The sequence below is a fragment of the Canis aureus genome, chromosome 3 (genome assembly GCF_053574225.1).
Source record: "Canis aureus isolate CA01 chromosome 3, VMU_Caureus_v.1.0, whole genome shotgun sequence".
NCBI lineage: Eukaryota > Metazoa > Chordata > Mammalia > Carnivora > Canidae > Canis > Canis aureus.
In genome coordinates, this window is record NC_135613.1 from 45713689 (window position 1) to 45741270 (window position 27582).

Here is a 27582-nt window from a genome sequence, read left to right on the forward strand (position 1 = left end):
TAGACTCTGTTACCAGCAACTGGGAATTCTCACTTGTGTCAGACAAAACAAATGAGGTACATCACTAAACCCTTTTATATAAAATATGCATGCACAAGCTCAGAAAAAGTGGGAGATGTTAACCACATTTGCCAGAGCTGCATTTCTAGAAACCCACTGATACCAAATACATACGGCCCAATTTTCTCAGGAAAAAGGTATTGTTGTGCAGTTTGGAAGGACAGTCACTGTAAACACAACCCAACATAAAAGCTAAATATGTTCTCCCCTTCCCTTTTTCCTTTGAGATTAATGACTTTTGCTTTGTGCGGAGTAGAGGAAACAATGATTCTGACATCCCATGGACACTAATCCTTAGCTAAAGTTATTTTTTTTTCTTCAGACAACAGGCAACAAGACATTGGACTTTTATTGGGAATGATCTTCTTTGCTGCTATGTTGTCAATTCTTTCTTTGATTGGGATATTTAACAGATCAATCCGAACTGGGTAGGTTTCTGTAGAATTTCTGTTTTCTGACTTAGACCACATGTAGCCAATCTAGTCAATTCAGTTATTTATTAGGAAAACCCATCAACATTTTTAATCAGAGAAAGAAAAAAATTAAAGGAACAGTGTTCAATGATTACCAATTTATGCCAACCACCTGACCCATGTTGTTCGTTTAATCCTCCTGATGACCTCCAGGAAAACCCAAAGGCCTATTTTACAGATCACTTACTTTAGGCTTCAAGAGGTTAACTGGTCAGCCCATGGTCACTAAGCATTAAGCCAGGAACCTAGACCCAGCTGACATCACAACCCATGTTCTCTCCTTCACTACACAGCCTGCTCACTGTGCCTGGATTCTTTTAAATGGTTAGGTCATAACCGGCCTCAAATTCTACCCAAACAAATCCTCTGAATCAGCATGAATGAAGAGAAGTGTGGCAACCTCTGAATTTGTCACTTTGATACCAGTTGTGTGGGTGTTTTAGCATTCAGCTCCCAGGTCCATTCTCGTTGGCCTCTTTCAATCGCTGTTTTCCAATATGGAATTAGTAAAGATCTATGCCTACTATAGATAAATGAGACCTTGCCTTCAATTTCCTAAGTTTATTAGATGTGTTGAGTATTTCTAATCTGTTAATAGACTGGAGTTGTTTGATATGGCAAACAACTGTAAGCTAATGACTCACAAATTTTAATCATACAAATTTCTTTGCCTAACCGGCACTGAGTTTCTCTTTTTTTGCCATTACTTGCTTCATGAGGATACTCTTTCTTTCTTTTAAATGTATAATCAAAATGCAATAAGATATAGAATGAGCAAGTCTAAGTAAGGTACACTTGTGATTTTTTTAAAATTAGGCTTTAAAATTAGGCTTTTTCTCAGAAGTTAGTAATATTTCAAAATTAACTTACCCATTAATAAATATATCCCTGATATCATTATGAGATGGGCAAACTAATACAAAACTCTGTTTTAAAAATATACTTGATTATAAGGCCCCTACCAACATCTTAATGTTTGAACTTGTATGACATAAAAATATTAAATTTGTTATTATTCAAAGATACTTTGAAATTTTAAATAGCATTAAGTTTGTTATTAATAACCTAAAAATTAATTTTCAGTTGGCAATGACAAATAGGACAATGAAAATAGGACCATTTTTTGCTAATTATTTAAATAAGCATTCCTTTTAAAAAGATAAATGAAACGAGATAATTTGAATGCAACTATTTTATATATAAGCAGACACTGTTATTTACTATAATTATACATTACTTATAAATGCCTTACTTCAGAAACAAAACTGGAAAACCAAGGGCAAAACGTTTTAAAATGAAACCAAGAATGGGTAGACATATATGTGTGTGTGTGTGTGTGTGTGTGTGTGTGTGTACATAAATGTTCTCACTATATCAGCATGCTGTATAAAAGCTTTTCTGTAACAGCATGAACTTACTAATTTGGTCTAATTTTAGGTATAGAAGGAGAGTGTGAATTAGTAAAAAAGCTGAATCATAAAACATTGTATAAATATGTGTTAAGAAATTATTTTTACCCTACAGTTCAAGGTCAAATTGAGTGAGCAAAGTTCAGTTAGCATTTTGGTTTTTACTCAGTAAAAGTCCTTAGAAAACCTGCTTATACAGATAAACAAGGCTGTTCACGTTGTTTACGGGTAAAAATGTGCCAGAGATCAGTGTAGTCTAAGTCCCTATTACAACCTCTGCCCAAATCAATTTGTACTATAAATGCAGGACGTGCTCCTAACACAGTGGCAGTGCCAAGGGTAGCTTGGGGAAGAAGTGGGGTGCTCACGGCTTCTCTCTTTTCTTTACATCACCACAAACCAGTGGTCCTTACTAAGCACACAAGCCTAAGTAAAAACCAGTATTCTCACTGTGCCATACAACTGCAGGACAACTTCTCCAGCTTCCTACTGTAACCACATAATGTTTGGAGCTACCCCTAATCCCTTCAACCCTATATGGAATCAGTACAAATTCAGAATTAGAGGAGCTAGAATTATACAGTTTTATTATATGGTATTCTCTTCTTCAATATTCTTCTGTGGCTATGGTCGACTTGGAAAGCTCTATAAAATATCCCCTACATTTTCCAAACCTTTCCACAGTGATATCTGCTCATAATGGTTAGCCATATGTAACAGGCATACAGTTTTACTTCCCGGGTGGTTCTCCCACTTACCTTGAATCTAGTGTGAGTGTTTTGAAATGTTCTGGCTCGTTAGAGAAAAGCAGAGCAATAGAGAGAGGAGGAAAATCTGAAAAGATATTTAGTCAACTTCCCACTTAACTTTCTAAAGTAAGAGGTGGAAATCTGCCTCAGGAAGTTTAATCTTTATTATGCATTCCATTCCAGTTGATTTCCTGGTCTCTTATGTGATTGCCTGTACCAATCTTTAAGTAAAATGTTTCTTCTAATGTGTCATTTTTATTTCCTAGAATTAAAAGAAGAATCTTATTGCTAATACCAAAGTGGCTTCATGAAGATATTCCTAATATGGAAAATAGTAAAGTTGTAGAAATGTTACAGGTAACCAAACAACATCACATAAAACCTAAGTGGCTGCTAAGACTAAGAGTGCAATCCAATAATTAGAATAGAATTTCTGTTTAAATAAATGTGTGTACATTTTAGTATAATTGTATAAACATATGTCAAAACAGAATTATACACATTTCAAATTATACTTAAGAGAGATGAGGGAATAAAGTTTAGGGAAAGAAAGAGAAGGAAGAAAGAAACAATGTTATCGAAAAGGAAAAAGAGGAAGGGAAGTTTGTGGGCCAGGTGTCAGTCACCTGCTGGCCAATAGTTGATAGATGACTTCAGGGGGAGACAGAAGGAGAAGGGCAGAAAAGTTCAATAAAATGAGGCTCAAAGACACAAAGGGGCTTCTGTTTTACATAAGATTGGAGAATCAGGTGAGATCTGCTTCAGTCCTGAGGTTCAAAGGATTGGAGAAAATAAGTGTGAGAGGACTGTGGGAGATAATGTTACCAGGGCTGGGCCAGGTTTCCAACACAAAATGAAGAGAAAGATGTTCTGGAAATACTGGAGACTACAGGGGACTTTTCCAAATATGGAGGAACTGCTGCTGATTATGGAGGAGGGGAAAGATTCTGCTCTGTGTGCTCTTTCTACTTTTTGGTACTCTGCTTTCACCATTAAGGGGCTCAAAACCCAGTTGATGGGACAGACTCATCACCCAAGCATTGCAGTGCAGTGATGTAACTGCGGTGACCAAACATGATAGGGGTATAGAGGAAGCATATAGAAAAATGAGGAGTTGCTTAGGAGAAACAAAAAACATTCAAAAGAGAGGACAGCATGAGCAAAAGCACAGAGCGAGAAGAGCATGTTAGGTGTTGCTTTACTGAAACGCTTGATATGAGGAGTGACTGGTATGTTGCTGGAGTGGTGATCAGATCACAGAAGGTCTCATTATAGAACCCAGGCTTCATTCTGTTAACAACAGTGTTCAAACTTTTAAAAAGTTTTTTTCAGCCTAGAAACCCTTTGTTCTTTTCTTTTTTCATGAGTGGAGGGGAAGGGGCAGAGAGAGAGGGAGAGGATCTTAAGCAGGGTCCACGCTCAGCACAGAGACCAACATGGGGCTCAATCTTACAACCCTGAGATCATGAGCCAAAACCAAGAGTTGGACACTTAACTCTTTGTTCTAAAGATGTGAGAAAGACAAGTATTTATAAAACAAATAAAGGTGGTTTTGTTTGAGACTCTAATGAGCCTGTTATCCAATTCCTTACCAAACTCCAGAGAAGTCCCTAAGGTAGTAGTTCTCAGCCTTGGTTGCCTATTGGAATCCTGATGCCCCAGTCACATCCCAGGATCTCTAGGGGAGGGAGGGCATGGGGAGATGCAGGCATCGGTATTATCCAAAGTTTTCCAAGTGATTCCACTATGCAGCTGAGGTTGAGAACACTGTTAAGGGGTTGAAAACTACTGCTAATGACAATGAGGAGTTAACTAAGGGCTTTTCCATTGGAATAGACCAGGATCTACAAGAGAGGCAGAAGAAGAGGGTCAGAGAATGAGCAATGCATCAAGAAGCAAGGATCCATGGTGCTGGCCACTTTGTAGAGGGTCTATATTCCACGGAATGTGACAAGGGGGAGGTTACTGGTGAATTCAGAAATGCTTAGGAAGTGAGGAAGCAGAAGCTGAGAATGAAAACATTCTTCTAAAAGGGAAGTAGAAAAGCTACGCTGACACATGGTCAGCTCTTGTATCCTTATGCAATGAAGGAACAACAGTAGCTTCAGAGGGATGTGAGTCAGAAGTATGTTTATACTAAATTGGACAGGCTTAAGAACAGCTACGACTACAGAGAAAGAGGGAATATTGATCAAACAAGACTGTGAAGAAGAGGGGAGGGGATGGTCAAAAGGGATGAAGTAGAAAGGGTTGTCTTAGGCAAAGGGAGGATTCCTGTTTCTGGATACTTGAAGATGAGAAAGGGTGTGCACGTGGCTGATTTTGAAGGAGGTAATGTTGCCTACCAGTAGTGGAGGCATGATCTAGAACAACCGGACCGACATATGTAACAAAGTACATAGTTATCAAGTAACTGAAGGACAAGCATATATTCATCAAACTACAGATAATAAATACTGTAATCTTGATATTCTTTCCACTTGGTAGTTCTATCTTGTTCCCCCACTATTATCCAAGGGAACTGGGGATTATCTGTGGCTCAGAGAATGGTCCCTGACCTTGTGATAGTCAGATCCTCTTCTTCCTTTATTGTCTTCACTCTGGAATGGTCCCTGTTGCTCTTCTGTGTCCCTCACTGTGTTCTGACTTCCACCGACATCACTCAGTGGCCAGTCCCAAGTATGGAAAACGCCTCCTTCTATGGAACACAGCCACCTTGCATTCTTCATTTCTTATAACATATCTAGTTTCTTTGGCTTTTATCTGACCTTTGACTACCTGTCTGCCCTTTCCAACCCAAACCTGACATGTTCCCAAAGGAGGCTGAGCCTGAAGAAAATTTGAACAACACTTCATTCTGCTTTAGTCAAGCTCTTCCTTTTTGCCAAACTTCCTTCCCATTCTGGGCTCCTAGGAATTAGAAATGAACCTTCAGATGAAGTTTTGTTTTCTGCCCAAAGACTAAGGGGGTAGTGTTCTAGTCAGCTTGGACTGCTATAACAGAATACCAGAGACTGGATGGCTTAAGCAACAAACATTATTTCTCACAGTCCTGAAGGCTGTTAAGTCCAAGATTAAGACACTGGCAGGCTGAGTTCCTGGTGAGAGCTCTCCTGCAGATGGCCACCATCTTGCAGTATCCTCACAGGGCAGGAGACATCACAATCTCATGTGTCTTCTTGGAAGGGCACTAATTCTATTCATGAAAGTTCCACAGTCATGACCTAATTACTCATCAAAGGCTCCACCTCTTACTATCATCACACTAGGGATTAGGGCTTCAACAGAAATTCTGGAGGAACACAAACACTCAGTCCATGGCGAGTGGCTATAATTTTATAACAGCATTGGGTGGGAGTTATTTGCCAGCCACCAGCTGCAAGGCCTTGAGTCATTTTCTCACCCAGAAGAGTCATCAGGGTTTTAAACAGATAAAAACTTTCTTTACCAACCCTCCTGTTCATATCTGAAGTGTGAGTAGCTGCACACTGTGAGAACCTCACCACCAAGCATTTATTACTACATTATTTGAAAATAGAAACAAAACAAGATTATCCCATGTTCCTTTTTTTTATTTAAGCAGAGATATTTTCTCATAGTAAGGCTCCATGATATTAAGAAATATTCCAACTTATTAAACTTCCAAATATTAAAAGGTACTGAAAAAATATGCAAGTTAATGTGCAAGATATGTCTTTCTCTTTAAAATTTTTAAACCAAGACATGTTCTTAAAACAGAGACTATTTTTATTATTTCTCTCTTTAGTCTTATTGTGGGAACATTTAATAAAGATTTGGAATTGAGCAGGATAACAAAAGGAGGAAATTGTATGGGAAGAGAAACAATATCAGAAGAGGGAGGGGAAAAAAAAAACAGAATTCCAGTCTTTATTTAATTATCCAGTTAGCTCCTTTAAATGCCTTTTGTACAATAAAAACAAAATCTTTCTTCCTAGAAACAAAGTGAATTTATGAATAATAATTCCAGTGAACAGGTCCTATATGCTGATCCAGTGATTACAGAGATAGAAATCTTTCTCCCAGAAGAACACAAACCCACAGACTACAAGGCGGAAAAGAATACAGGATCCCTGGAGACAAGAGACTGCCTGCAAAACTCACTACTCACCAACACTACAGTTGTGTATATTCCTGGTCTCAGCACTGGGTATAAACCCCAGATTTCGAATTTTCTCACTGGAGGAAACCATCTCAGCAAAAAAGATGAAACATCTTCCTCAACTCTCAAACCACTGGCTGATTCCTCAGACCTGGGGGGAAATGCCAGGTTTAAAAAATACCCTAATTTTGCTTTTTCTGTCTCAAGTATGAATTCGCTAAGCAACACACTATTTCTTGAAGAATTAAGCCTCATTTTAAATCAAGGAGAAAGAAGTCCTCTGGACATGCAAAATTCAGTTGAGGGAGAAACAACCATGCTCTTGGAAAATGCTTCACCCAACGAAACTATTCCAGAACAGACCCTTTTGCCTGATGAATTTGTTTCCTGTTTGGGGATCATGAATGAGGAGTTGCCATCTATTAATTCTTATTTTCCACAAAACATTTTGGAAAACCACTTCAATACAATTTCACTCTTGGAAAAGTAAAGCTGCATAGTCAAAGCTAACATGGGAAAGCTGCCTTGCAATCTGTAGCTGGATCTCCTGCTCAACATAAATTTAATTCTATCCTATTTTTTAAAGTTAGAGAGCTAAGATCCAAAGATAGAACATACTTCACAGTCACAAAGGAAGCACTAATATTAGGTACACCTTCTATATTTTAAAAAAGTATCAATAATTATATCCTTTTTATTTCCCCTCATTACAGGGCACAGAACAGATCTCTCTATTGTACGAAAGATAAATAATACATGGCATGTGGTGGTAAAATAAACATTGAGAATACTTCTTAAAAATTGAGATATTAGTGTTTGTTTGCAAGGAGAGAAGCAAGTTTAATTTTCATAACTATTTTGCTTTGTTTTTTCAAAAATTAAAAAAAAAACCTAAAAGCAGTTTTGTTATCATTAAGTGTCCCCATGAAGAAGATGACCATACACTCTGGTTTATGCTGGTTTATGGTCCGTTGTTAGAGTGTTAATTATAACCAGTGCATGCTTTCACTCTTAGAACCATCCCATTTGGATGATAAATCATATAGTCACTCTATTTATGAAGACTTTAATGTCCAGGGTATAACAATTTGTTATAATTCACTTTTTTTTGTGTGTTGACAATCTTTACTTTACTTTATATCATTTACTAAAGTCATCATTTCCAAAATGAAACATTACTATTCACAGTCTAAAACACGTACTCCTTGCTATGAATTTCTATTGTTTACCTTAAAATATGTGTGTTTATTGTACTTTACATATTCTAAAAGTATATTTTAAATCACTAATGAAATGCTAATATCAAATATCTTGACTTGTAAATGATCATATGCCTTTCCTTTAGTTTCTTTGAATGGGGAATAGAGTGAAGCAAAAAGGCAGGTAGTACTTGGTATAGATATAGCAAAAGAGGGACGCCTGGGTAGCTCAGTGGTTAAGCATCTGCCTCCAGCTCAGGGCTCAAGTCGTGATCCTGGAATCCTGGGATTGAGTCCCACATCGGGCTCCCTATGGGGAGTCTGTTTCTCCCTCTGCCTCTCTCTGTGTATCTCTCATGAATAAAATAAATAAAATCTTCCAAAAAAATGAAAAGAAACAGCAAAAGATGGAGACAAATCTTTGATGTTTATCAACCTGATGAAGACAAAAAAAGTTTCTGTTAAGCTTAAGGGATTGCAGCATTAGTTGATCTATGTATGCTTCCGTTGCAGTGAGCACCTCCTTTAGAACTCTTCTTGTCTCCTGGAGATAGGAGGCTCCTTTCTCTTCCTATGGTGTCTTTTCCATACCCACATTACTGTTCAGTACAGAGAAGATACTTCTAGTTCCATCTTTGCCATTAGCTCTTGTTGGTCCCAATGGACTAAAAACTGGGGCTATACCTATCGTGGAAGCAATGTGCCTGCCATTGCTCCAACTCAGGGAAAATTTCCATTGCTTCATCACAATGCAACATCATCAGTGAGAAAGGGTTTTCTTTATATGATTTTTTTTTAAGATTTTACTTATTTATTCACGAAAGACAGAAAGAGAGAGGCAGAGGCATAGGCAGAGGGAGAAGCAGGCTCCCTGCCTGCAGGGAGCCCGATGAGGAACTCGATCCCAGAACCCTAGGACCATGCCCCAAACCAAAGGTAGATGTTCAACCACTGAGCCACTCAGGTGTCCCTCTATCTATGATTTTTTTTTTCTCAACAACTATCCATTGAAGTATTGAATGTGCAAGGCACTTTGAGCAATACAGATGTTAATAAAATCAGCCAAGTCCCTGAAGCCTTGGGGCTTATATTCTAGGAGCAAGAAACAGACAATATATGCTCCTCAAGGAGCTTATATTTTAGGGGAAGGGGATAAGAATGGGCTGGAAAGAGGCATAAAAAAATAAAGAAGAAAAATTCCAGATAAATAAATCTTGTGTAGAGAGGTAAAATGAGGTAATATAGTGGAGAGTGATTTGGTGGCCACTTTTTGCTGGGCAGTCAGGGAAGCTTTCTCCCAGGAAGGGACACTGACATTGCCATCTGAATCACAGGTAGGAGCCAGTGTGCGAGAATCAGCTTGCCACTTTAAATTCCTTCTATGGAAAAATTCTCCAGTACCTAATATCTCTACTTCTTTGTCTCCTGTACAAGTTGGCTCTCATCCCACCCCTCCGCGACCTGCCTTTCTCACCCAGAATCTTCTGTAGACTTGAGGACAAGTGTGTAAATCTTTTTATCTTTCCATCCTGCTTATTATTAACTTTCTTTCTCTGAGTCTCTGAGTTTGTAAATTGTTGCTTCCCAAATGGAGATGTCATGCTTATTGGTATATGGGTTAAGGAGCAGGAGGAAGAGAGAAAGAGGCAGGAAAAGTCCCTTAAGAAACCGTTGAAAAGGAAGAAGGAAGAAGGGGAGAGAAATGCAAAGAAAGAAAAGCAGATTAATCCTCAATGATGCTGAAGCAAAATGGAACCCCAGTTTCAGACAATGCTAAAGCTGATTAAGGGACATCCAATTCCCTCCTATTCTAGTATCTTCTTCACATCTGACCTCCCTTTTCTTATCTTGAAGCAATAGGGGTAGGCACAAGTGAGGTATAGTTTGGGGGTGTTTTCTTGGTTTACATGTGTGTTTTATCATTTTTTAAAATTAGGGATGTGTTTTTGCCAAAGTTAGAGAACAATTGATGATATAAAAAGGCTTTTGAGTTTTAGCATGTGGTTCTCATGTAATGTGGGCTGCTGTTTGCCCTGCTGGTTCAATCAAAGGGTTTTTCCAGCTTTTCCCCCCCTTTTTTTTATTTTTTCAGTCATCCTCCCTTTGACATAGAGGCAGCACGTGACTTTGGCATAGAGCAGAGGTTTTCAAAAATTAATTTTAGCAACTCATACCCTTTCTCCAAATGAAATCTGTTGCAGAAGCACAAAATGTAAAATAGGTGAAAGCAAATCTGCTGAAACAGACGTTGAAGGTCATGCCTGTCCCCAACAACCTTTTTTTGCATCAGCCTATGCTTGTAGGATGAAAATCCCAGTCTGGGGATTCTCTCTTCCAAACCTGGGTGACCTGGGCTCTGGCCCTTCTTGAAAGGCCCGTATCTTGGAATTGTACCCTCCATCTCCAACCACAAGACTGCCAGCCTAGGTGAAAGGGATCAGAACACCCTCAAACAACCTTCCTGAACAGTTGCATAAAAAGGAGCTCCTCTCAGAGAGTAATGGAGCCAGTTCTACATGTAATAATTAACTTGTTTCTTTCCAATTATTTTACCATAAATGTTTGGGTTTTGTTCAAGTTTATGCTCTTTTTGTGATCACTGAGAATAAAATATTGTGTAGTGAACATAATTAGATTTTATAAACCCAAAGATTGTCAAACTGTGTTGCAGTTTATCTCTTTACAAAGTAATTATACCAATTACAGAAGGTGATGTTTTAATGGGAAATGTTATCCACTTGGCAGACACTATTGATTTAAAATAAAAGAAGTGATTAAAAACAATTTATGGATTTCTCTTGGGTAAAAGCATGAAACCAATATAAAATAATTGGATTCTGATTCATAGAATGGATTGTGTACCTCGTTCCTGGAAGCTACAGTTAAGGCAATATTACAAGGAGCTCCAACAAAGGATTGACGGAATGTTATTATGTCTCTTCCTCACTGCTAAAATTACATCATTAAATCCCAATTAATGTTTCATGTTAAAACTCCTTTAGCCATTGTGCTAATTTCACTTTTCAACTTAATTTAGGATAAATACTCTGCATCTTTTATATCTCGTATTTCCATCAATTTTCTGAAGCTGCATTTCCTTTATGCTTATATTCAGGAAAACAACCTATTCTCTAATATTTATAATTAGCATTTAGCAGCACATTAAGAACTTTTTCTTAAATGGTCTATTTTTTGTTTGGGTTGGTAAGAGGATTCTGGCCTAACTTTACGAAAAGAAAAAAACAAAGCCCACGATACTACACAAGTATTACAGAAACATAGCTCTCTCCCGAGATTATTGGGTCAAAAATTCAAGCAAAACAAAATGCTGTTTCTACCATAAAGGCATACCTAAAGCTAGTGATTCTATCAGAGCACAGGAAGGAAATCGTAGTCAAGCCCTGGAACCCAAGTGTGAGATACGGAAGTCAATAAACCTGACCGTTTTCTTTCTGTTCATATCCTGTTTGAGAATATTATTAGAAGTGAGAAAGAATACAACAGTGACATTTCTAAACTTAATTTTTAAGCTACATGGTAATTCATGAAAAAACACTTTAAAAAACTGTAAATGGGATGAAAAGTGACAGTACCTCTTCACACCCCTGCTTCCTGTGCCCCACCCCCTTCATCTCAAGTAGTGACTCTCAACAAGTTAATGTTTTTCTTTCCTTTTTTTTTAACCCAAATGGTTAACATATGGTATTGCTCTGTGACTTGCTATTTTCACCTAGCAATATATGTTAGAAATCCTCACATGTTGTTATATATAGCTTTGTCTTATTCTTTTCAGCAGTTGAATAGTATTCCATAGAATAAATGTGTTTTAATATATTTTCCTATTCTGTTAATGGACATTTAGATTGTTTCCAATTTTTCACTATTAAACCCATTCCTGGGGGCACCTGAGTGGCTCAGTGGTTGAGGGTCTGCCTTTGGCTCAGGTCATGATCCTGGTTCTGCAGACCAAGTCCCACAACAGGCTCCCTGCAGAAAGCCTGCTTCCCCCTCTGCCTATGTCTCTGCCTCTCTCTCTGTCTCTCATGAATAAATAAATAAAATCTTTTTAAAAAATTCCTGTAATAATTCCTTTTGTATATAAATCCTTATAGACACATGAAAACCAGTTGGCGGTTAGGGTGGGGGAGGGAGAGATAGATGCCTAAATGGATTCAGCAAGAATGGGAATATGAGGTATGGGACAGTAGAGAGAGGCAAGGAATGTTGGTAGCTGGTAGACGTGTGGAGTAAAGAGGAGGTGAGGAAAGAGCACTAGAGGACCTGCAAAGGTCAAAACTCACTGTTAGGGAGGGAGTGCAGGACCAGTGCTGTCCACCTACTAAGCAGCACTGACCCTCAATTCCCACTGTACATCTGCTTTTGTTTCGGTGTTTAGGACTTCCTAGTAAACATGCAAAATTTGATATTCACTAGATACTAAAGGATGTGATACTCACCCCAAACCTCTTCTTATCTGGATTTAAATGAAGTTTGGCCCTCATTTTGGCCCTTTGGTATTCAATATAGAAGTTGTTTTTTTTTTTTTTTTTTTTTTTTTTTGGTCTCTGTTGCTGAAACTGAAAATCATTTGTATTTCATTAAATGAGATTAGGATTTTAAGAAGCTGCCAGCTGCCACGTATTTGCAGGTTCATTTTTCCTTTTTTAGTATTCATTGCACATTCCCTTCAATGTGCCACTTTGGAGATTGCATTTGATTGAATAGAGGAAGCCTATGCAGAACCCTGTGAGAGATGGGAGGGAGCTTACTAAAGCCCTGAGCAACGTGGAAAAGCAATTGTAATGCACAAAAAAAAAAAAAGACAAACCCAGAATTGCTTTGGAAACACAATATATGGTAGATTCAACTTATCTTCATCACTTCAATGAAATGTTCATTTTCAAAAATGCTCTTTAAAACTCCTGTGGGGTTTTTTAAATTTCCATTTTGTTTCTTTTGTTTTGTTAAGCACTGGAAATCCTCATTTAGCAAAGAAATTGCAAAAAAGCTCATAGAATATACCTGCTGTTGCAAGTAGGTGAACTAAACTTTCTTATTTTATTTTCCCTTTAAGATCTTGGATTAAGGTCAAACAACCAGGAGTTATCATTTCAGATCTACCCCATGCTAACTGTGTGACTTTGGGCAATCACTGGAGTTTCAGGTGTTCTCTCCTTGTCCTATTTTCTGTAACAGGGATTCTGACCTTGGTGTACCTTGCTAAAAGACTTGATTACCTGACCCTTTCTGCTTCCTTCAATACTTTCTTCACTTCACTCCACAGACACTACAAGCCATGACCTTTTTCTTTGACCACTCATTCTCAGCCTCTTTGTCTGCTTTCCCCTAGTGTCTCTGTCACATAAACATTGGAGACCCCAAAGCTCAGGCCTTCATTTCTCCTTTGGTGATGTCATCAATTCTTGTGGCTTTAAGTACTATCTATCTACACATCATGAAAACAGATTAGTCTGGCCTCTACCCTGAACTCCAGACTCACTCAACAGTCTGACATCCATTTGTATGTCCTCATGACCTATAACACCCAAATGAGATGATATGTTAAGCCTTCTGCTCTCACAGATATCCCTATCTCAGTAAATAGTATTGACATTTTTCAAGTGCTCACAAATCTAGGTATTATCCTTGACTCTTTTTGTTGCTGTTCTCATTCTTCATGTCTACTCTATCCGGAAATCCTATCCACCCTACCTTCAAAATATATCCAGAAATTAAATCACTTCTTACTACCTCAATTTGATCACCCTAGTTCAATCACTATTACCCCTTGCTTGGGTTATTGCAAAAGTCTCCTAAAGTCTATCTTCAACAGCACAATTGTATGTACCTAAAAGATCCTGCTAAAACAATACTTGTCTGTTTAAAACCTGGAACAGCTTCCTATCCCACAAGCAATAGCAGTGTAAGTCACTATGGTGACCTATGAGGCCCTACCTAGTTTACCACTGTCTGTCTCACTGGCCACCCAGTAAGTACCTCACGGCCTCTGCTCTTGCTATTCCTTCTTCCTGGAATGCTCTTCTCTAAGACTGTTGCAATGCTCATGAACACACTACCTTTAAGCCTTCCCTAGTCACTCTATCTAAAATTGCAACCCTCCAACCACAGCCCATACTTCCTACTCCTTTGCTTTTCCTTTGTCAAAACACTCATCACTATCTAAAATCAAGTATGCTGCATATTTTAGACATTAATCTGTTCACTCTCACCTACTACAATTAAAGATCCAGGAGGGCAGGAATTTTGTCTGCTTTTTCTTACCATAAATCTTTAATGCTTAGAAGAGTGCCTGCCACATAGTGGGGTGCTCCACAAATGTTTCTTGAAAGAATGAATGAATAAACAATGGTCCAATCTATTAATTCCATCTGCTTCATATGAGAAGGAGATCAATATTGCATGAAGGTATCCAATAGCTTTCAGAACTCAATGTGTTTTCTGAGGCCCTATCATAACACTCTATTATTTTATCACTATCATTGTTGCTTCTCTGCCACTGAGTTAATTGATGAGAAAGCAATCATATGATATAAACAGAAGCATTTTTCTTTTCAACTGTGCAGTTTTCTTTTCCTTAGATCATTTCAACATGACAGGTTTTCCAACTACCTTTTTTACTTTTGACCAAAACCGTTACTTCAAAGGGATGATATGGTGGAGTTAACAATACTTCAGTACTCAAACAATATCTTTCAATTCTTCAAGAGGAAATGTTTTGAGCCACCGTGCTAATTAGATAGCTCTCTGGCTGATAACCAGGGCCAGTTGAATTACATAATGTATTAAAGAAAATGAGCAAACAGGGGCTTCACCTTACAGAACATTAATTAAATAGCTTACTCAGAAAAACAACAGCTGAATTCTAAAAGACTGGGCATTCCCATAGTTGATAGGAACTTTGGCTTAAGGAAATGTCACTAAATTCTACCTAAAATAGCCAAGTAGAGATATTGCATAGAATGTGCTTATTTACTTGTTGTTTCAAATGTTTCAAATGTTGCCATCTAATTGTGTTTCAATTTAGAAAATCTTCATTTTCTAAATGAAGCTGCGGGTTGGTTTGGTGATATGTGCAGGGGGCAATTCCTACTTTCCTGACTCCTAGTCCAGATCTCTTACAACCTACACCAAATTGGCTGTTTAGAAATGGACCAGTGGTTCTCGCTCACCTAAACATTAGAATCACCTGGAAAAAAATTACCAAAGCCTGCTCACCATGTCAGCCTCATTGATATTTTTTCATGTGGGTATTTTATGCATTGCTAGGGTTGAGAACCATCCATTTAATTGTTCCTCCTTGTGAAAAGAAACTTTTTGCCTTTGTTCACTATTTTTTAGCAGCAATTCTTCCATCACCTTCTCTTCTCAGAGACAACTGATGTGGATCAGTGGAAGCCCTTCCCCCTCACTCTACCCCATCTACAAACTTGTGTTCACCTATCTTCTCCCCTTAGCTCCATAAAACAAAAGAGGTACACATTTTCCCTGTCAGGCTAACGTCTCCACCTGGTACTGGACTCTTCCCCTCATCTTGTGCCACCTTAGGGACACAAGGTGGACATCTTGTGCCACCTTTACATATCATATTTATTGTGTTCCCATTTACCAGTATCTGTCTCATAGTAAATATGATAGAGACTTCTAACTGTCTATTCAACATCTATTCTCACATTCTTACTTAACAGAGCTCCTCTAGCAATGAAGCAACAAGGCATCCCATTAAAAGATATTTTCTAGCCTCCTTTGCCATGAGGTGTGGCCATGTGACTGACTGAGTTCCACTCAATGAAATATACATAGAAGCTGTTAGAAGGATTTCCAGGAAGTTTTTTTAAAGAGGGAGTCAGACAAATGGATAAATCTTTTCCCCTCCTCTCTCCCCTCTTCCTCCTTCCTGACTGGAAATTGGGCATGATAGCTAGAGCTCCAGCAGCCATGTGGGACCATAAGGTGTCCTGGAGATAGAAGCTATGCACTGGGGATAGTGGAGCATAAAGATGGAAGAAGGCCATGTCCCAGATGATTTTGAGGAGCTTCCCTGGAGCACCTATCTCTTACTTTTAAGATGAGACTACTATTTTTATTTATTTGTTTAAAGATTTATTTAATCTCTACACTGAACATGGGGCTCAAACTCATGACCTCAAGGTCAAAAGTTCATGCTCCTCTGACTCAACGAGCCAAGTGCTCCAAGAATAATACTTTTAAATCACTGTTTAAATCACTGCTCGTCCTGCTATCTGTATCTGAATTAATCAAAATGAATGCAATAGGCCATCAGAAATTATTTTTTCAAAGAATGGATAGAGGACACCCTTATGGTGGTCATATATTGTCTCCCCACCTTCCCTTTTCTAAAAACTACCCCTTTCCTTCTCCACATGTTTCTTTGGTGTCACCCTGGTCAGCTGCAGTTGACTGTAGGAATGAGCTAGGGGCAGATGGAGCTAGGCAGGGAAAGAGCTCCCATAAATCTGTGGGCTCCTATAAATCCCAAGGACACTGGAGAGGTCCCAGAGTCAGGCTTCTACCCATCCCAAGGAAACAGAGATAAGACAATAAAAACAAAAATAAATAAATAAATTAGGCTCCCTAGCTCCAAAATACTAGAGAGTACCTCCCTTTGATGGTTAGCAAGCAATCACAGAGATTCACCAGACCCCAAAAAAGCCATATGTCAATTACTCGAGACAGAACAAAGAAATCGAGGCAGAACAAAGAAATCTCAAGGCTGTGGGCTCCCTGGCTAGGTTCTCAATAAAAGGCCAGCCAAAAAGCCCTCAGTGGCAACCCTGTCCAGACCCCTCTCACTTTTTTTTTATAAATTTATTTTTTATTGGTGTTCAATTTGCCAACATATAGAATAACACCCAGTACTCATCCCATCAAGTGCCCCCCTCAGTGCCCGTCACCCAGTCACCCCCACCCCCCACCCACCTCCCTTTCTACCACCCCTTGTTCGTTTCCCAGAGTCTCTCATGTTCTGTCTCCCTTTCTGATATTTCCCACTCATTTTCTCTCCTTTCCCCTTTATTCCCTTTCACTGTTTTTTATATTCCCCAAATAAATGAGACCATATAATGTTTGTCCTTCTCCAATTGACTTACTTCACTCAGCATAATACCCTCCAGTTCCATCCACGTCGAAGCAAATGGTGGGTATTTGTCGTTTCTAATGCCTGAGTAATATTCCATTGTATCATAGACTACATCTTCTTTATCCATTCATCTTTCGATGGACACCAAGGCTCCTTCCACAGTTTGGCTATTGTGGACATTGCTGCTAGAAACATCGGGGTGCAGGTGTCCTGGCGTTTCACTGCATCTGTATCTTTGGGGTAAATCCCCAGCAGTGCAATTGCTGGGTTGTCCCCTCTCACTTCTTAGAACTTTCTCTGTATCTTTGCTTAATAAACTTCTATCACTTTACTTATTCTCCGTTGTCCGCAAGATTCATTCTTCGACTCCATGAGACAAAAACTTAGCTCTCCCATATCAATGTGAGGTATCCTCATCCAATGTGGATGAGTCCTGCCCCAGGACTTGCCTCTGGTCATAACAATTGGGCTAGAGGTGCAACCTTGACCTAAGCTGGGCCAAAGTCTCTCCCCAGGAGTTTTAGAAAAAAGAGACTCTCTTCAGTGACAGAATTTTAGATGCAAAGTTTAGAAGCTGTTGTCAATCATATTCTTCTCCATGTGACCAGAATAAAAGGAGGATGGTCTGCAAACATAGAGTGAAAAGAATAAACATGAGCAGAAAAGGCCAAAGAGGAGAAATGGAATGAGAATGCTAAATGCACCTGTATCCTTGGTCTTAATTATTAATAAAGTTCAATCACTTTCATGATTTACAGTATATGAAAAACCTTTATCATACAGTTTTTTGCTTAAGCTTCTTAAATTGCATTTATTTATGATTGAGAGTCCTATTATAGGGACACCAGGGTGGCTTAGCAGTTGAGTGTCTGACTTTGGCCAGGGCGTGATCCGGAGTCCTGGGATGGAGTTCTCTCTGCCTGTATCTCTGCCTCTCTCTCTATCTGTATCTCATAAATAAATAAATAAATAAATAAATAAATAAATAAATGTTTTTAAAAAAAGAGAGTCCTATTATAATCCCTTAGAATAAGAAAGAAAAAAGCTTTCTATTTTGCTCCCAGAATCTGTATCACTTTCTTTTAATAATGATTAGCAATGATGGTGTTTGTTTTATCGTGTACACTAATTTACCTCATATGAATAGGGACTATAACACAAAGATATATTTGATGTTATTTTCAGTAAATTACTGGAGTTAAATATCAAGCCATCCTGACAATTTCTCCCTACTTCAATTTCTTTGCAATTACAGAGAGCTTGGCAATAAATGCTTTTCAGCTGAAAGAAAACAACATAAATTTTAAAAGCCTGTGAAGGACCACTAGCTTTCATTATCAACTCATTGTGGGTCCTATTTGGAAGACTAAAATAGAAACCAAATTCTAATGTTTTTCTTTTTATAAATGCATATAATTATTATCTTTCCATCTCAATAATTCTGCCTGGATAAAGATATTGCACGTTATCTAAGAAGAGAAAAATCCCTTTAAATTACATGAATGAGCTTTAGAATGTAAGTATGGCTAGCCAAAATGTTCAAGTGAAGTGATGCAAATTTCTTTTCCTATGCCAACATAAACAAAAATCTTTTGCACAGAACGAAATTTTATGTGGTAAAACGTGTAAAAGAGAAAGCAGTTTATCTGTGTTTGCACAGGAATCAGGTAACTTTGTCATAAACTGGGGAAAAAATGACTTGAGTGTCACCTCCCACGTCTCCTGGTGTGAACAAGCTTAAAGGCTACTAGTTGCCATAACCTTTAGCACATACACTTGACAAACTAAATCTCAGTGCACAAATTGAAAAAAAGTATCTACTATAAATGAGTTCTACAAATTTATACTGGGCTCTTCTCATGCCTTATTTACCTTCCCAGCCTCTTGTCAGGCATTATAATCTCCATCTTATAGCTGAGGAGACTGAGTCAGAGAGATGTTGCATCTCTTACCTAGCTTCTGAAATAGGTCACCTCAGTCCCACATGTCCCTCACTGTGTCCTACTGTGAATTCCTCATGGTATGGGAGTTGCTGCTTAAATTGTTCTTTAAATTAACATTTGCATGCAAGGCTGGAATCTTATTCTTGGTAATAATAATATGTACAGCACCAAGAATATAGCAATTACACTAAGAATAAAAGTCAGCAGGTATTTGTGAAAAGAGGAATTACATAGGGCACACCTGTAAAATAGTTACAGCTTTGGTAATAACAATCATTTAAAATCTAGGCTTGACCACCAAATGCATCACATGATCCTGAATCGAATCCCATACCAAGAGTAAGTAAGAGGGGAGATTTTCTGTCGAGATTATTATTAGAACAGTCAACAAAATAGTAATACAAACTGGATTATTTTTAAAATGCTGTATTGATGTTAAATTTCCTGCATTTGATATCTATAATGTGAATGCTTAAAAATGTATCTTTATCTATATGAACACATATTGTAGTATAGCTAAAAGACAATAATATATGCAAACAACTTCTCTTAGATGGCTTAGTAAAGAAATTTTGACAAACATGCTTCCAGATATGGAATGAATAAATCATGGGAATAAAAGGCACAGCACAGGGAATATAATCAGCGATGTAATAGAGTTGTATGGAAACACATAGTAGCTTCACTTGCGGTGACCATAGCATAAAGCACAGAGAAGGTGAATTACTATATTGTATACCTGAAACTAATGTAACATTCTGTGTCAACTATATTCAGATAATTTTTTTTAAAGAGAGAGAAATTTTATCAAAAGAAAGAAGAGGGAAGGAGAGAGGGAGAAAACAGTGATAAAATATTAAAAATAAACTGGTAAAAGATATAGGAATTCTTTGTATGTATTGTTTTCATGATTTTTCTGTTTGAAGTTATTTCTAAATATAAGGTTAATAAAAAAAAAAAAAAAGAGTACTAGGTTTCAACCTAGAGTCCTGAGTACAGGTTCAGGTTTCCCATTAGGCACCTGAGTGGCATCTGTTTTTCACATAACCTCTCTGGACCATGTAAAACACAGAAGTTCTGTGTTAAATGTGGGTTGGCATTCCATTATAGGAAATAGCTCATGCATTCCCCTACATTGAGTAGTTTTGACTTTTTCACTATTACTAACAATGTCACAATGAGCAGCTATATACATGCTTCCTTGTGCTCATGTACAAGCTTGTTCTAGAGCTAATCCACATCTATCAATGGGAATAAATTCAAGAATATAAGAATGAGTGGGGGGAAAAGCACACTGCAGAAGGATACATTAATATGATTCCATTTATAAAATTTTTCAGACATCAAAATACATCATAAAAGTATAAATCATACACTGGGTTGATACACACCAACTTCACCATACAGCTTACCTAGAGGGGAGGGCAGAAAGAGAGAGAAGAGTAGGGCAGGCTTTAGTTGTATCTATAATGTTTTATTTCTAAAAGACAGACAGAAGGCAGGCAGGGAGGAAAAGGGAAAGAGAGAGGAAAGGAGGAAGGAAGGGAGATACAGAGGGAGAAACAGAGAGTGTAATAAAAGGGTTTAGCTAAAGAATCTCTCAGTCTCTTCCAGGTCTAATGATCTATATTCAAAGTTAGATTTGTTACCTTAACAAACATTATCAACTTTAGCCTACTTATGAGTGTGTATAGACATAATTTAACAGAATTCAGTAAACACATATTGAGAAAATACTTTATGCAAGGCATTGAGCTACCTACCAGGTAGTCAGAAATAAATAAAACTTAGTTTGGCATGTTTTGAAGGAAAAAAAAACCTCTGATATTGTATTAAAGAAAAAATGTTGGTTAATCATTTCCTTAAGATAATAGAACTTAAGCAACAATTAAAGGTCAAAAAGAATAAGGGTGTGAGGGGAAGGGCAGGCATTGGAGAAATGTCCAATTTCTGCTTGTCCTTCCTGCCCAAGGAAGTTACAGCCCAAAAGAAAACACGTTATTTACACATTAAAATTGACTGGTCATTCATTAATAACTACAACTGAAAGGCATGTTTTGAAATAGCAGAAAAACACAAGCAAAGAAAAAATATTTTTGATCCAGGACTGGTATCACTTAACGTAAAATGAAGGGGAAATTTGGTAATTATCCCCTGAATTTCTGTAACTTGATAACCAAACTGGATAGTTCAAGCAAAAAGTGCACCTACACTGATGTGCACATATGATTACAGTGAAACATATTTACCTATTTCTGAGAGTCACCTTATGTAGAAATGAACAAGAGTTTATCCATCAGGTCTCTTTGGGTACTAAAGAGTAGAAAACCTGACTCAATCGAACTTAAATGAAAATGGAAATTTATTGGATCAAGTAACTCAAAAGTTCAGGGGTAGATTTAACGTCAAGTACACTCTGACCCAGGTGCTAAGGCAATAGCATCAAGTCTCAGTTTCTCCCAATCTCTTAGCTTGTCTTTCCATAATGTTGGTTTTATTTTTAGGCTTCATGCAGTAGCCACAACAACTCCAGACTCAGGTCACTCTTACTGCTAGCAGCCCCAGGGAAAAAGAGATGGTCTCAGCTGAGTAGTTCCTACATAAATTCCAATAGTGTGTTTGGCATTACATGCATCACGTGTGTATCTCTAAACCAATCACTATTGCCCAGGAATGCAATGCTCTTATTGGCCATGCCAAGTCACATGCCCACCAGAGGAGCTGAGGGGTTAGCTTTACTATCAGCACATATAGGGGACGAGGGGCACTCAAGGAACACTTCTCATACTTTAATGAGCATTAAATTGCCAGGGGAACTATTAAAATACAGATTCTAATTCAGTAGTTCTGGAGTAGGCCCACAGAGTCTGCATCTACAACAACCTGGCCATATAAAACTCCTAAGGAGTGTGCTAAACGGCTATAAGAATTGCAAGTGTAGTTAGCTGCAGGCTGGACCAGCTACCTAAACTAAGGGCCCTGTGCAAAATGAAAATGTGGGGCCCTTGGGATGCCTGGGTGGGTCAGTGGTTGAGCGTCTGCCTTCAGCTCAGGGCATGATCCCAGGTCAAGTCCCTGGGATCTTGAGTCCCTTGATCCCTTGATCTCAGGATCAAGTCCCACTTGGGGCTCCCTGCAAAGAGCCTGCGTCTTCCTCTGCCTATGTCTCTGCCTCTCATGAATAAATGAGTAAAATCTTAAAAAAAAGAAGAAAGAAAGGAAAGAAAGAAAGAAAGAAAGAAAGAAAGAAAGAAAGAAAGAAAGAAAGAAAGAAAGAAAGAAAATGTGGGGCCTCTTATTTAAAAATTATTAAGAATTCCTAGAAGTCAATAGCAAAAATTAAACTAAGCACAGGTCTTTATTCAGTATGTGGCCTGTACAACTGTACAGGTCACACACCCATAAAGCCAGCCTTATTTGCACACTTCTGTTTTGATGAGTTTGAGGCTAGAGTGGGATTGCTGTGAATAGTAGGGGAGGGGTTGAGGCAGATCTTGTGATCTTCTCCGCTGTTCTTCCAAACAGATGTAGCCTCATCTCTGTATAAATGTTGAGCCTCTATTTTAAAACCATCTCCCTGAAGGAACACCAGTTGTTAGCCTATTTGTGGAACCCATATATCTCATTAGAAGAGCCCTGAATGCTTACCACATCCTTAATTTCCTTTCTCTACAACAGTGCCTGGGATAATGTTTTATAAATATCTATAAACTGAGCCAATAATTTTAGTAATAGTTAACACTTGGCACTATTAGACATTTAAATGGTAGCATCACACCGTGGTTTTAATTTGCTTTTCTCTGATGACTAATGAGGTAGAACTCCTTGTGTATTTTTGGCCTTGCAAATATCTTCTATATTAGTTAGCCGGGACTGTTATAACAAAGTACTACAGACTAGGTGGCTTAAACAACAGAAACTTATTGTCTCACAATTCTAGAGGCTAGAAGTGCAAAATCAAGGTGTCAATAGGGTTAGTTTCTTCTGAGGTCTCTCTCTTTGATTTGTAGCTGATGTCTGGTTCTCCCTGTTTTTACATCGTCTTCCCTCTGTGTGTGTCTGTGTTCCAATCTCCTCTTTTTATAAGGACACCAGTCATAATGGATCAGGGCCCATCCTAATGACCTCATTTGAACTTAATTACTTCTTCAAAGATTCTATATCCAAATACAGTCATATTCTGTGGTAATAGTGATTAAGAATTCAACATATCAATGGGAGGGCACAATTCAGCCCATAACACCCTTTTGTAGAAATGTCTTTCAAGTCTCTTGCCCATTTTTCTTTTGAGTTGTTTGCTGCTAGGAGCTTTTTACACATTCTGGATTTTGTCCTATTAACCCTCTTTTCTCTCTGGACTCCAGGTGGATGTATGTTAAACCTCTTTATTGTATCCCATATGTCCTTTACCTACATCTTTGATCTTTCCCTGCTTCAGTCAGAATATTTTATTCTGACCTACATTCCAATTTGCTTATTTTCTCTTTAGCCACATCTAATCTACTATTAAATCAATCCATTTAGTACTTACTTTGTATTTTTCAGTTCTAGAACGTCCACTTGATTTTTAGTTTTTAGCTCTCAGCCAAAATTCTCCATCTTGTCATTTAATCTCTTAAACATATTCTCCTAGTTATTTTTATTTTTTTAAGATTTTATTTATTTATGAGAGAGAGAGAGAGAGAGAGAGAGGTAGAGACACAGGCAGAGGGAGAAGCAGACTCCATGCAGGGAACCTAACATGGGACTCGATCCCAGGTCTCCAGGATCAGGCCCTGGGCTGAAGGCAGCACTAAACCACTGAGCCACCCGGGCTGCCCCTACTAGTTATTTTAAAATCATGTCTATAAGCTCCAATATTAAATAAAATAAAAACAAAAACTCCAATATTTGTATCTCCCTTGGCTCCGTTTCCATTTTCTTTCTTATTTGGGTCAATCATTATATCTGTAAGCTTTGTTATTCTTTATTGAGTTCTAAACATTGTACATGAAGGATCACATGGCTCTCTAAAAGGCTGGAATACACACACCTAGGGACAAGTAAATCTTAAAAATATTTTTTGGGGGCACCTGGGTGGCTCAGTTGGTTAAGCATCTGACTTCAGTTCGTGACCTCAGGATCCTGGGATAGGCCAGCTTTGGACTCCCTGCTCAGCAGGGAACCTGCTTCTTCCTCTCCCCATCCCTGTCCCCACGCATCCCGCTGGCATGTGCTGGCATGTTCTCTCTCAAATAAATAAATAAAATCTTTAAAACAAAAAATAGGGGCACCTGGGTGGCTCAGTGCGTGAGCATCTACCTTCGGCTCAAATCGTGATCCTGGGGTCCTGGGATCAAGTCCTGCATCAGGCTCACTGCAAGGAGCCTGCTTCTCCCCTTGCCTATATCTCTGCCTCTCTGTGTCTCTCATGAGTAAATAAATAAACTCTTAAAAAATTCTTTAGAGCATTACTGCTTTATTTTTTTATATTTTATTTAAGTTCAATTTGCCAACATATAGCATAACACCCAGTGCTCATCCCATCAAGTGCCTTCCTTAATGCCCATCAACCAGTTACCCCATTCCCCCACCCACCTCCCCTTCTGCAACCTTTATTTGTCTCCCAGAGTTAGAGTCTCTCATGGTTTGTCTTCCTCTCTAATTTTTCCCCACTCAGTTTCCCTCTTTTCCCTTATAGTCCCTTTCACTATTCCACATGAGTGGAACCATATCCTGATTGTCTTTCTCCAATTGACTTACTTATTTACTTACTTACTATCACTCAGCATAATACCCTCCAGTTCCATCTACATTGAGGCAAATGGTAGACATTCATCCTTTCTGATGGCTAATACTCCATTGTATGTATATATACCACATCTTCTTTATTCATTCATCTGGACATCCATTCATCGAAGGACATCATGGCTCCTTTTACAGTTTGGCTATTGTGGACATTGCTGCTGTGAACATTGGGGTGCAGGAGTCCCATTGTTTCACTACATCTGTAGAGAATTACTGCTTTAAAAACACTCATTTTCCACAACACCTCAGCCAAATCTGTATATATTTTAAATTATATAATAAACTTCATCATGAAGTTGGGCTTCAGATGTAAGTATAGCCAGCAGCATGAGCACTCTCTGTGAGCAGCCTGATGTGACAACTCTGCCTAATGGCAGTTTGGAGACTTTTTTTGTGGGGAGTGTGTGTGTTTGAAGAAATGGACAAATTTGACCAAGTTTAGAATTGGAATAGTTGGAATAATTTCAGTGGGCTGTGGACTATAAGGATAGTCTTTGGTTGTCTGTGCTGGAACATGGGATAGTTTAAGGCAGGGGAAATACTGGCTTGATGTGTGGGAATTAGGTAAAATTACATGTTTGTAGATACAAGCTTTGGATTATTTGGTGTTATGCACTGAATGTTTATCATCTTCCTCAAATCCATATATTGAAGCCCTAACCCCAGTGTGATGGTGTTTGGAAAATAATTAGATTTAGATTAAGTCAGAAAGGTGGGATCCTCATGATGGAATGAGTGCCCTCGTAAGAAGAGGAAGAGAAAGAGAGATTTCTCTCCACACACATGTACTGAGGAAAGGCCATGTGAGCACACAGTGAGAAGCCAGGAAGAGAGTTCTCACCAGGACTGGAATCTGCTGACACTTTGATCTTAAACTTCCAATCCTCTTGAACTCTGAGAAATAAATGTCTGGTTTTTTAGCCAGCTAGCCTGTGGTATTTTTGTTATAGCAGCCTGAGCTGATGAAGGCAGTTGGCTTTTACATGAAAGGAGTTTTTAGGCAAGGTGTTTACTATTTCAGGAATCAGTTCATTATGGGAGGGGCAGTCTCTCTTGGGGCCCTCAGGTCCCCAAATGTCAAAGCATCATAAGATACAGAAAATGAAAAGCAGATTAATACAGACAGACAGAAGTCCCCAGAAGCTGAAGCAGTAGAGAGAAGTTGAGAGAGAAGGAAATAGAATCTGAAATTTCTTTTTTTTCAGACCCAAGTTTATTGAAAGAATAACTTATATTTCTTGACTATTTCTCATTTATTCCTCACCAACTACAATTTGATTTTTTCCCTTACCTAAAATCTAAAAAAATTCCTTTCATGCAGATAACTGACTTCCTTGATGCCAAATCAATTGATACTTGATTATATCACAGCAGGTGATATAAATGATCACCTTCTTCTTTCCCCTTGCCTTCCACAGGTAGGCAGGTTTTGCTTGCCTTGGTACTCTTTTTGTACCTTATGGAAATTTTGATCAAGCACCCTAAAATTTCATCACACGCATTTGCTTATGTATATACTCACTCTATTAAAATGTAAGTTGCCTAACTATGAGTTTCTATCCTTTATGTTTACAACTGCTTCTCTTTTTTTAATGTTTAGAAGCTAACACAGACTAAGTTCCCAATTAAACTTTTGCAAACAAATTTAATGACTAAAGGTATTCCTTTGAAGCAGAACTTAACATTTTGGACTGTTCCTTCCCTTCTTAAGCTAGCTCCTTCCTCAGTTTCCATGGCCTTATTCTCTGCCCCTACCTCTCACTGCTTCTTGTCTATCTCATATTTCATATCCTTTACTTCAAAAAATTATTTATTTGAGGGGAGGAGGGGCAGAGGGAGAAGGAAAGGATCCTCAGACTCCCCAGTGAGCATGGAGCCAGATGCTGGGTTCAATCCCAGAATCTCGAGATCATGACCTGAGGTGAAATCAAGAGTTGGACAATTGGGATGCCTAAGTAGCTCAGTGGTTGAGCGCCTGCCATTAGCCCAGGTTGTGATCCTGGAGTCCCAGGATCAAGTCCCACATGGGGCTCCCTGCATGGAGCCTGCTTCTCTCTCTGCCTATGTCTCTGCCTCTCTTTCTGTGTCTCTCATGAATAAATTTTATTTATGAAAAAAAAAAAAGAGTTGGACAATTAACCAACTGAGCCACCCACGCAGCCCATATTTTCACACCTTTTAAAAGCTGGTGTTCCTAAGGGTCCCAAGAACTTTATAAAACTTCCCTGGATGATCTCATATACTTTCATGTTTTCAATTACTACCTTCATGCTGATGCCTTTAATATCTTAAGCCTTAAATAGATGTCTCTTCAACGTTTCAGGCTTACATAGCCAGCTGCCTACTAGACATGCTTCATACCCCCAAACTGCCTCAAACTCATCATGTCCAAAGCGGAACTCATCATCCTCTTTACCAGAAATGATGCTCCTCAGGTTTCTTTATCTCCCAAGCCATCCTAGACTCATTCTTTTCTGTAACATACCATAATCTCCAGGTCAAACCTTAGAGTATGTCCCTAAATGTCTCTTAATTCCATCCTCTCCGCATCTTTCTGCCCCATTTGCAGAGTACTCACTCTCCTTCCTCCAAGTCATTCTCCTCTCTATCTTAAAACTTAGTGACTTAAAAAGAGGATTGGGTCAACGTTTTCAGCCCCTCAAAAGCTCTCTATATCCTTCGAGATAATTATCCTTACCTAATCATAAAATGCCCTTCGTTTAT

General features: G+C 38.5%; 1 protein-coding gene and 2 long non-coding RNA genes across 6 annotated transcripts in view; 1 reads left to right on the top strand and 2 right to left on the bottom strand.

The window, feature by feature from the left end:
- Positions 1–827, bottom strand: part of LOC144310769 (uncharacterized) — a 38285-nt gene extending 37458 nt beyond the window's left edge. Inside the window, exon 1 of the long non-coding RNA XR_013376448.1 lies at positions 721–827. This is a non-coding gene — a long non-coding RNA (uncharacterized LOC144310769). The remainder of the gene's footprint in view (positions 1–720) is intronic.
- The window catches only part of IL23R (interleukin 23 receptor), a 65627-nt gene extending 53586 nt beyond the window's left edge, over positions 1–12041 (top strand). The window contains exons 9-11 of the mRNA XM_077892248.1: positions 383–488; positions 2958–3048; positions 6648–12041. Of these exons, the coding sequence (XP_077748374.1) occupies positions 383–488; positions 2958–3048; positions 6648–7301 (851 nt within the window). The 3' untranslated portion in view covers positions 7302–12041. The remainder of the gene's footprint in view (positions 1–382; positions 489–2957; positions 3049–6647) is intronic.
- The window catches only part of LOC144310768 (uncharacterized), a 130048-nt gene that overhangs the window by 82635 nt on the left and 19831 nt on the right, over positions 1–27582 (bottom strand). For all 4 annotated transcript variants that reach the window (XR_013376444.1, XR_013376445.1, XR_013376447.1 and 1 more), the window contains exon 3: positions 17139–17753. This is a non-coding gene — a long non-coding RNA (uncharacterized LOC144310768). The remainder of the gene's footprint in view (positions 1–17138; positions 17754–27582) is intronic.